The sequence below is a fragment of the Setaria italica genome, chromosome V (genome assembly GCF_000263155.2).
Source record: "Setaria italica strain Yugu1 chromosome V, Setaria_italica_v2.0, whole genome shotgun sequence".
In the NCBI taxonomy this organism is placed as follows: domain Eukaryota; kingdom Viridiplantae; phylum Streptophyta; class Magnoliopsida; order Poales; family Poaceae; genus Setaria; species Setaria italica.
In genome coordinates, this window is record NC_028454.1 from 29219659 (window position 1) to 29230496 (window position 10838).

Consider the following 10838-nt stretch of genomic DNA (forward strand, 5'->3'; position numbering starts at 1 on the left):
GTCCTTGATACCCCTGTGCTACACCATTGGCCATGGAGCTGATGACGGCGTTGTACACCGTGTGAGTCATCACCTTGGACTAATCAATCATAGCCTGATAAACAGACTGCTGGATCATCTCGAACATCTTCCCCGAGTCTTCGGCGATGGTGATCTGGCGAGGAGTTGGAATAGCGCTCTTTTTGACAGGCTTCCCGCTTCTGGTTTGACTGTAGGATTGCAGGCATGCCTTCTTGTAGTCTTCCAGAGCCTTTGCCAACTCATCCTTCTGGTCATCCTTGAGATCTGCCTTAGTGACTTCAATGACGTTGTCTTCCGAGATTTTAGCAGCCTTTGACATAATGGATCTTGCTTTGGTCCCACTGGGCGTGCCAAAAGTGTATTGACGCTAAAAATCGGACGATCACGCTTGACCATCCTCCGTCCCAAGAGTGCGCCATGGCAGACGTCCTGGGACAACTTCCTGAGGTGTTAGAGTCTGCTGAGACTCACACCCCGTCGGACCACGGCGCAGAGGCTCAGGCGCGGGCAAAGGCGCATGGTGATGTGCTACGGCAACGACAGCTAGCCGCATAGCCGCCACCGCCGCTAGCGCGTCCGACGTACCATTCCACGCCACATACGTGCAACCCAGGAAGAAGGGCCTGGGGCCGCGCCTATCAGGTGTAGCTCAACATCAAGGTTGGAGGGGACAACCCTCCACAGTTTGCTTGGACTGGACAGAACATCACCGCTGCTGCGATGCTTCTGCGCAGCCTCCTCAAGCCAGCTGACCCCAAGGAGCAGGCCTGTGGCGGATCCACTTCGGATCTACTCGGTTAAACACGATTTAGCCGCCTGATACGCGACGCTCATGTCTCAGCCGAGTAAACACGAAGTGCCGTCGGATTTCCTCCGATTTAACCACTTGAACAGGACCTTTTTAGCAGACTCACACGAAGGTGAGCGGTTCCAAAGAGTACAACAAGTCCACCGAGTTAACAACTTAACCATTCAGTTTGGTTGTGAAATAACATCAGAGTTTTACAAGGTTTCAGAGAAAAACACAGAAGGTAAAACACTAGCGGAAGCAATCGTCGTGGTCGGACGTCCTGGTGAGGCCGGCCGGGACATCACTGATCCCTCTCCTCGCCGTCCGAGGAGGGATCCCACTTGACCGTCCAACCCGGAGGGAGCTGGGGTGGCCAAGTGCCAGCAGAAGAAGGGTCGGGAGCAGCAACTTCACCTGAAAAACAGGAGCCGCAACAAGGCTGAGCTACTAAGCTCAACAAGACTTAACCGACAGGAGAGACTACTCCACACTTCTAGACATGCAGGGCTTTTTGGCTGAGGGTTTGTTTGCCAAAAGCGCTAAGTAAAACCCTATTTTCAAGTTTTAGCTCCGGTTCTAAGTTCTTTAACCAGTCTAGGTTTTGCAACCTATTCTAAGCAATCATAGAACCAAACAAGGTATATATATATCAACAAACCATGTCATCATCAGATTCCTCATTTACTCAGGGTGACATAGCGATCAAGCAGTCTCAAACTGTGAGAGGCAGATGAATCGATTCGAGTTCTTTAACCATGCATGGTGAACCTAACCTCACGACATCCGCGCACCTGGAGGTCACTTCCTGTGTCGGCCTTCCCCATCAATCCCCTAACCCGTGTCGGGCCCATTTCCTTTGGTGCAAGGTTCCACAGACCCGGCCTCTGCCGTTCTGTGACCACGCTTGCCACCACGTGTGACAACCAGTAGGGGAAACTCCGTTCCAAGAATAATGGGGCGACCGCTCACGTCTAGGTTCAATCCGGTACTAGGCTTCCTCATCCCATACTAAGTATGAGGTTAGTACTTTCAAACACTTGATCACGAACACCACCACTGTCGGGCCTTAGCAAGTTTTCATAGACAGACGGGGTGATCATCCGACCACCAAAGAGTTACCCAAACCCTGCCCCGTCCATCGTCCTTATAGTTGTAACAGAAGGGTAGACATCCAACTCCTATAACTCGCGAGTGACAGGGAATCACTCGGCTTTTACCGTCTCCTAATTAAGCAAGCAGCTACTCGGTCCAACAGCTAGTGTTCAGATCATAGGAAACTAGGTCATGCATCTAGGGTTTCAAACAACTCCTATACGTAAATGCACAAACAGGTTTTAAGGAAGGCATGCGCAAGTCTGGTAAAACAACACCGGGTTTTCATGCAACCGGGGCTTGCCTTCGAGCAAGGGGGAAGAGAATTGCTCGACTTCGGGGGCGGCTTCGGCTTCTGGGGGCAGGAGCTCAGCTACAACTTCGTCTTCTGGTGCCGGGTGTAGCTCGTAGAAGCCGTCGGCGAGGCACAACTCTACACGAATGCAATGCAAGAGTTAGCATAGACGGTTATTTCAACAGCAACACTTGCACGTCTGAGCCCAGAAACTCGTGACAAACAGCAGGAGGGTGGGGAGGTTCAAAGGAGCTGGTGGAGGTCAAAAGGTAAAGGTTGCAAAGGAACTTATGATCTGATCCTTCAACTAGAGGATTTGGTATACTAGGGATCCTCAGACGCAATCGCTGAAGGGTTCCCAAGTATTACGCATACACCCTCGGTTTGAAGAAAAGATCACAGCCGAGCCCTCGGGCGAGGCGGATAGGGGTCGGCAGAACAGATAGGGTCGGGCGAGACGGAACCGGGGTCGAGCGGATAAGAGGGGTCGGGCGAAGCGGACTGGGGTCGGCAGCTTACCTTCTTCCTACAAGGAAAGCTTGGGGTCGGGAAGAAGCAGACTTGGGCGGAGGGACTAAGGCTTAGAACAACGGCTAAGTCCGGCAGTGCTCCGGCGGCGGCGGTGCTTCTTGTGGATCACAAGTGAGCTCTTACGCAGCACGGAGGAGCAAGCGGCTGAGTGGCTTGGGGAAAACGGAGGGGAGCTGAGAGGAGAGTTCCTCAGGAACTTAGAGTATGGTGCTAGGAGCTTGAGCAGGGAGCAAGAGAAATGGCGGAAGGCAGCAATGGCGGAGGGAACTCCGGCGGGCTCGCGCATTCCCTTTTATAGCGGCTGGGGCGGGGAAGGGAAGCGGCGCAGGAGCGAGAAGGGGAGCGGCACGAAGGCCGGGGAGAAGCAATGGAGTGCTCTGCCGGGGTGGCGATTGAGCGACGAAGGTGGTGGTGCAGGACTTCGGGGATGACGCCAGCGGTCATTGGGCTCTGGCGTCAGGGCGGCGCAGGAGCGGGTATGCCGGTGGTTGAGATTTGGCGAAGGCGGGCGTCGCCGTGCGGTAGATTTGATGGACGCGACCGGTTTAACGGCGCTAGAATCGAGGGCGCACAGATGAGAAGACAGGCAGCCGCGGGCGCGCGGGCGAGCGCGGAGCAACAGATTGTCCTGCGGCTTCTAACAGGGCGGGGAAAGGAGCTGTTGCTGCCGTGGTCGGGGTTGGCGAAGGAGGAATCGTCGGGTAGCGAAGACCAGGCGGCGCGACTGTGTTCGAAGTGACGGAAAAGACGGGCGACATCGGGCTCTGCAGCCGGGATCTGGCGGTGTGATGATGGGCGCGGGAGGCGAGGCGCTGCAAAAAGGTTGCAGAGGGGCTTCCGCTGCCATTGGGGAAGGGGGCGCGAGAATCCATTCGGTCGCGGGTCAGAGACGAGGCTAAGCGGCGGGCGTCAGAGAAGATGAGCCACGCGGCGGGGAGACTCTGAAGTGGGCATGCAACTCGAGTGCGCCTGTCGTGGAAAATCTGGGGGAAAAGATCTCGCGGTCCACTGGTCAGATAGAATGGACGTTTGGGAAAGACTTAGAAGGATCCGACGGTGGGCTGGTTTTGGCGGGGTCGGAACCGAAGCAAGGCGGGGAGGGGTCGGGTCTCAGGGGTCGGAACCGGTCGGAAGGTTGAACACTCAGCTTAGGCGCGGGAAAACTAGACAGATGATCCGGGGCTAGGATTAAGATTAACCTGGGAAGATTTGGGGCCGGTCGTCACAAGGCCATCTACCGGAACCTCCTAGCGTTGGTGGAAACCACCACCGTACAGCAGGAGGAGAGCTCCGCATCGCGACAGCGGCACGCAGTCTCTTGCCCTACCAGGGTGCTGGGGGCGCACCAGCCAAATTGCTCAGTCCACTCTCCCCCACGGTCGCGTCGCGCCGGGCACAGCGCCATAGCAGCACCTCAGCCTGACCATGCACTGGCACCAGTGCCGCATCGTCAGCCCATGCGCGAGCGGGTTGGGCTGAACTGCGATGCGCGTAGAGTCATTCACGCGTGGCACCTGGTGGGGCACGAAGCCGACGTCGACAAGATGGCAACAAGGGCCACTGACGTGGTACACGACCGCTCCGACGAGGAGCGTAAGGATGTGCACCCCAAGCGCATTCTCCATCCGAACGACCGAAACAATACCTGAAGCCCTAGCCCAAACAATCGGGACCGCATGCCTTTGGACGAAGCATTCGGAAAGCGCCTTTCCCGCAGCACTTCCGGCCACCCACCAACATCGCCAAGTACACTGGGGAGACAAACCCCTACGTGTGGCTTGAAGACTACCGTCTCACCTGCCGAGCCGGTGGTGCTAATGATGACCACTTCATCATCCAATACCTCCCCATCTGCCTAGGGGAGTTTGTCCGAGCCTAGCTCGAGTTCCTTCCGCTCGACAGCATCCGCAACTAGGCAGACCTCAAAAAGGTCTTCGTGGGGAACTTCTAGGGGACCTACGTCCATCCTGGGAACACCTGGGATCTCAAGAGTTGCAAGCAAGAGCTCAACGAGTCCCTGCGTCACTATATTCGCAAGTTCTCTAGGCAATGCAACTCCCTTCCTGACATCGACGACGTGGACGTCGTCAGCGCATTCCTCATAGGGACGACCTGCAAGTTCCTGCTCCACAAGCTCGGCTGCATCAAGCCCCGGATGACCCGCGACCTGCTGGACATTGCCACCAACCACGCCTCCGGTGAGGACGCGATCGGGGAGGTCTTCAGTGATGGTCAGGACAAGGGCAAGGCCAAGAGCGAAGATCGGGATGAGGGCCCTCTACTCGACAGGGCAAGAAGAAAAATAAGGATCAATGCTGTCTAACCCATCCAGTCGTGGTCGCGGTGACTGACTGACCGAGCAAGCCACCTCAGCAGGGCCGCAACGACCACTTCGAGAAACTCATGGAGAGTCCCTGCACCAACCACGCCTTCCCCATCAAGCACCTGTACAAGGATTACGAGCTCCTCAAGCGCTTCCTGCGGTAGGCCAGCAAGTCGAAGGAGCGCAAGAGCAAGGAGGTGGTGGCTAGCAAGGAAGACGTGGCAGGCAAGGATGGAGATAGCTTCCCCAAGACCAAGACCTCCCTCATGATCTTCGGGGGGGGCCCGACGCTAACCACTCCAACCACCAGCACAAAGGTGCGCCACAGAGAGTGTCCCCCAACTGGGTCAGTACCCACTCGTCATCGACCCCATCATCTAGAAGAAGTGCCTCAGTCGGGTGCTCATGGGGGGAGGGCAATGGCCTCAACATCCTGTATCTTGAGACCCTGTACGCCATGCGCATCCCCCAGTCCAGGCTCCGATCAAAGGTCGCACCCTTTCATGGCGTGATTCAAGGGATGCGGACGTACCCACTCGGGCAGATCGACCTGCTTATTACGTTCGGAGACCGTGCCAACTTTTGCACGGAGATCCTAACGTCGCACGGAGATCCTGACCTTCGACGTGGTAGACTTCGAGTGGTACTACCACGCCATCTTGGGGTGCCCATGCTACACTCAATTCATGGCGATCCCCAACTGCACCTACCTCAAGCTGAAGATACCGGGACCGAACGCCACAATCACTGTGGGCAGTCCCTTCCCGTACGTCTACACATGCGACCAGGAGAACCTCGAGCACGCCACCAATCTCGCCAGCTCCGCCGAGCTCAAGAAGCTCCAGAAGGAGGTAGCTCCGGCCATGCCCGGCTACAACGAGCTGACCGCCACGAGCGTGTTCAGCCCGACCGAGGAGACCAAGATAATAGAGATCGACCCTGCCGACCCAACCAAGATGGTGCAGATCGGGACCAAGCTCCTAGCCAAATAGGAAAGCGAGCTCGTTGACTTCCTGCACGCCAACCGGGATGTCATCACATGGAAGCCAGCGGACATGCCTGGAATCTCGAGGGAGGTCGCCGAGCACACACTACGCATCGCCCTGGGCTCGAAGCCTGTCAAGCAATGCCTGCGCCGCTTCGACGATGAGAGGCGCAGGGCCATAGGCGAGGAGATCGCCAAACTCCTGGCGGCCGGTTTTATCAAGGAAGTGTACCACTCCGACTGGCTTGCTAACCCAATTCTTGTAAAAAAGAAAAATAGGAAATGGAGAATGTGTGTCAACTATACCGCCTGAACAAGACATGTCCTAAGGATCACTTTCCTTTGCCGCGCATAGACCAGATAGTCAACTCCACCTCGGGATGCGAAATCCTCTGCTTTCTGGATGCCTACTCAGACTATCACCAGATCGCGATGAAGGAGTCCGACCAGCTCACGACCTCCTTCATCACTCTGTATGGTTCGTATTGCTACGTGACCATGCCTTTCGGTCTGAGGAATGCTGGTGCCACTTATCAGCGGTGCATGCAACGGTGTTTTGCCGACCAGATCGATCCGCCCGACCAGCTTGACTAGGCTGAATGGCCAAAGGGCACCATCGCTGTCTACGTGGATGACATAGCGGTAAAGTCAGCTCGAACGAATGACCTGATCGTGGACTTGACCTCAACATTCATGAACCTCCAAAGGTTCAACGTCAAGTTAAATCCTGAAAAGTGCGTTTTGGGGGTTCCAAAGGGGAAGTTGCTCGGGTACATCATCTCCGAGTGCAGCATTGAAGCCAATCCTGAGAAAATCACGTCCATTTCAAACATGGGTCCAATACGCAACGTCAAGAGTGTGCAGAGGCTCACTGGATATTTGGCCGCTGTGAGCCGGTTCATCTCCTGACTCGGTGAGAAGGGAATGCCGCTCTACAAACTCCTCAAGAAGTCGAACGTGTTCGTCTGGACGGAGGAGGCACAGAAGGACCTAGAAAGCCTCAAAGTGTTGCTAACCTCAACCCCGGTCCTTGTCGCGCCCGAGCGAGAGGAACCCCTCCTCCTTTACATCGCAGCAAGCGACCACGTGGTCAACGCTATCCTCGTCATTGAGAGGGAGGAATCCGGACACGTGCTGAAGGTACAACGACCAGTGTACTTCATTAGTGAGGTGCTCACCAATGTCAAAGTACGCTACCCCTAGGTGCAAAAGCTTCTGTACGCCGTGCTGATGGTGAACCGAAAGCTCCTGCACTGCTTCACCGAACACGAGGTCACCGTCATCACCTCGTACCCGCTAGGCGAAATCGTTCGAAACCGCGACGCCGCGGGCTGGATCTCCAAGTAGGCGCTTGAGCTCATGGGGCACAACATCAAATATGCCCCCCCAAACCATGATCAAGTCTCAGGCCCTGGACGACTTCGTCGCCGAATGGACGGAGGTCCAGACCCTGACCCCTAATGTTACCCACGAGTACTAGACGATGTACTTCCACGGTCAGTCATGGGAACCGGCACGGGAGCTAGGGTGGTCCTGATCTCCCTAGAGGGAAATAGGCTCCGCTACGCGATCCTCCTCCACTTTAATGCCTCGAACAACGCCACGGAATACAAAGCCCTCATCAATGGGCTACGCATCGCCGTCGAGCTTGGCACAACCCGACTCTACGTCCGTGGCGACTCAGAGTTGGTGGTCAACCAGGTCATGAAGGAGTCCTCCTGCAAAACCCGCTCATGGTAGCGTACTGCCAGGTACGGAAGCTCGAGGACAAATTCCGAGGGATTGAGCTGCACTATGTCCCACGAAAAGACAATGACGCCGCTGACACCCTAGCAAAAATGGCTGTCGGACGGGAGCCGGTCCCAGACAGGGTCTTCGTGAACGACCTCCACGAGTCGTTTGCCCGCATCAGGGAGAATCCGCCCCAAGTGCAGGTGGACCCCAGCCAATAGGTCAGGAGCTCTGGCGCCCCATCGTAGCTCGGCCCCGACCAAGTGCTCGGGGGCTCCGATCTCGACATGGTGGTAATAGTGCTCGACCCAATCGACTGCAGAGCGCTGCTGCTCGCCTTCAAGTTCTTCCACCAGAGAAGACCGAAGCACGATGGGTTGCCCGACGAGCCAAGACATTCGTTGCTATCGGCGACGAACTCTATAAGCGTAGTCCATCGGGAGTGCTCATGAAGTGCATCCCGACCGACCAGGGGAAGACGCTTCTCCTCGAAATCCACGTCGGAATCTGCGGACACCAGGCAGCCCCGCGTTTGCTGGTCGGGAAGGCCTTCCGTCAAGGCTTTTTACTGGCCCATGGCATTGTGTGACGCAGAGGAAGTGGTTCATAGGTGCGAGGGGTGTCAATTCTATGCTCAGCAGACCCACCTTGAAGCACAGGAACTCCAAACCATCCCCATCACCTGGCCGTTCATCGTCTAGGGACTCGACATGGTCGGGCCCCTCAAAAAGGCCCTAGGCGGTCACACCCACCTGCTTGTGGTGGTGGATAAATTCACGAAATGGATTGAGGTAAGGCCCATCACCAACATCCGCTCGCAAGAGGCGATTGAGTTCTTCCTCGATATCGTCTACCGGTTTGACATCCCTAATTGTATCATCACAGACAACGGAACAAACTTCACCAGAAAGAAGTTCCTGGATTTCTGTGACGGATATGGCATTAGGGTCGACTGGGCCTCAGTTGGACACCCACGAACCAACAATCAGGTTGAGCGAGCCAACGGCATAGTCCTGCAAGGACTCAAGCCGCGCATCTTCGACCCGCTCAAGGAATACGCCGGACGATGGGTTGCAGAGCTTCCAGCAGTCCTCTGGAGCCTGAGAGCGACCCCGAACCGGTCAACGGGGTTCACCCCCTTCTTCCTGGTATACGGCTCGAAAGAGGTACTGTCATCTGACCTCGACTACGGCACTCTAAGGGTGAAGGCGTTCGACCCTGACCGAGTTGCGGAGGCTCAACAGGACACGATCAACTTGCTCGAGGAGGCACGCGAGATGGCACTCATCCGCTCTGCCCGCTACCAGCAAACTCTTCACAGATACCATGAAAGGAAGATTTGGGGAAGAACCCTCAAGGCCAGAGACCTCGTACTTCGAAGGACCCGAGCGACCAAGGACAAGCACAAGCTTTCTCCGCCATGGGAAGGATCGTACACAGTGGCCGAGGTGATCCGACCACGCGCCTACCGACTGAAGGACGAAGATGGCAACATCCTCACTAACACTTGGAACATCAAGCAGTTATGTTGCTTCTTTCCCTAACTCAGTTCCTTTCTGGTCATTTCTCTTTCCCGCACCTTCTCCAACAGCACCCCGGCCTGAGCACACTCAGCCCGGGTCGCTCGAGGGCTCCACGGGGTGCACCAACCCCTCTTTACTTTTTGCATCTCGTCCACTAATTCATCCTGAAAGCAACTGACACTCTAGCTTACGGACTGATCGGACCCCACCACAACTATGGTTACGAGCAGCTGAACCTCGAGGGCCACGCCAGGGTTCTTAAGGTCGCAACCTACATCAACGGATAGGTCACACGGGTTCGTCAGGACGGATCGGGCATCCGGCAGTAAGACCAATTAAAAATAATTGTGGAAACCTAACATGCAGGACTCGCATCCTCATCACAAACGACGAATACGGATTCCACTCAGGCGTACCCGCTAGGGGTGCCCCGAGCTGGTCACTCGAAGCGCCGAGGTAAGCAACGATAGCTCAACGGATACGATCGCTAAAATCGCAAGAGGGGCGATGCCCAAAACGTCTAACCAAGGTAACATTACCAACCCACAGGGACTATGTCAACCTTCTCGTTTGATCCCAACCTCGAGCTAATCCCACAGAATACCCATTGAGGGGAGGCCAACGGGCCACATGAGTTGGTCTCCGGAACAACTCGGGCATCTGCCGGGATGAGGGTTGAGGAGTAGCGGAATGCCCAATGCGGGCTATGCCGACCCCGTTACGAACGACGGACCCAAATTCCGCTCGAACAGGCCCGTTAGCGAGCTCACCGAGTGCGTCACTCAAGCCATCGAGGCAAGCGGTGTTAGCTCAGCCCCTCTGATCATGGAGACCGAGGACGGGGTGACGCATGAAACCCGACCGATGCCGACCGAGTCCGACTGGGCTCGGGGGCTCGGGCCAATAGATCCCAACCCAGGGACACGACCGACGACACGAGTTGCAATCGAATCGAACTCGGGCAAAGCACCCTGACTAACATCACACCCTCCTGACAGACGAGGACACTTAGGTTCATAGCCCTCGAAAACAGCTCTCAAGTGTTCGGCCTCCGACCGACCCCCAATTGGCCGCAGGCTCAGGGGCTACACCCACTGGGTGCGCTCTCCCGCACCCAGTGGAAACTGGACCAACGTCGATCTCCTCCCCAAGAGGAAAGTGCCAGCATCCCATTCAACTTGCCTCTGGTCAAAAAAAATGCCCCAAGTGTTCAGCCTCCAACTGACTCTCCAGTCGGCCGCAGGCTCGGGGGCTAGATCCACTGGGTCCGCTCGTGCGAACCCAGCAGAATACAGACTAAGAGCGAGTCCTCAGGAACTAGACACCTTACGCAACTTGGCGCACCCTTGCAGCCTACGCCAGTCATCCCCTCGGGAGCCGGGCGTCAGCACTCATTTGACGCGCCCTTGCGGCCTCTGCCAAATGTCCCGTCGAGGACTAGGTGCCAGTACTTGCTCAGGGACTAGCACGCCTAATCCGACTTGACTACCCTATGCAATATGGTGAACAAAAGGGAAAAATGTCGCAAGTCCCAACAACAATCCGCC

At 56.2% G+C, this 10838-nt stretch overlaps 1 protein-coding gene across 1 annotated transcript; it reads left to right on the top strand.

The window, feature by feature from the left end:
• Nucleotides 1-8478: 8478 nt before the first annotated feature.
• Nucleotides 8479-9312, top strand: LOC105914413. Its single transcript, XM_012846007.1, has one exon. It carries the CDS (start codon nucleotides 8479-8481, stop codon nucleotides 9310-9312), a length of 834 nt encoding a protein of 277 aa, XP_012701461.1.
• Nucleotides 9313-10838: the final 1526 nt, after the last annotated feature.

Bases quoted from the DNA above. Each gene is read 5' to 3' on its own strand.
- LOC105914413 (XM_012846007.1), top strand. From the start codon at position 8,479: ATGGTCGGGCCCCTCAAAAAGGCCCTAGGCGGTCACACCCACCTGCTT.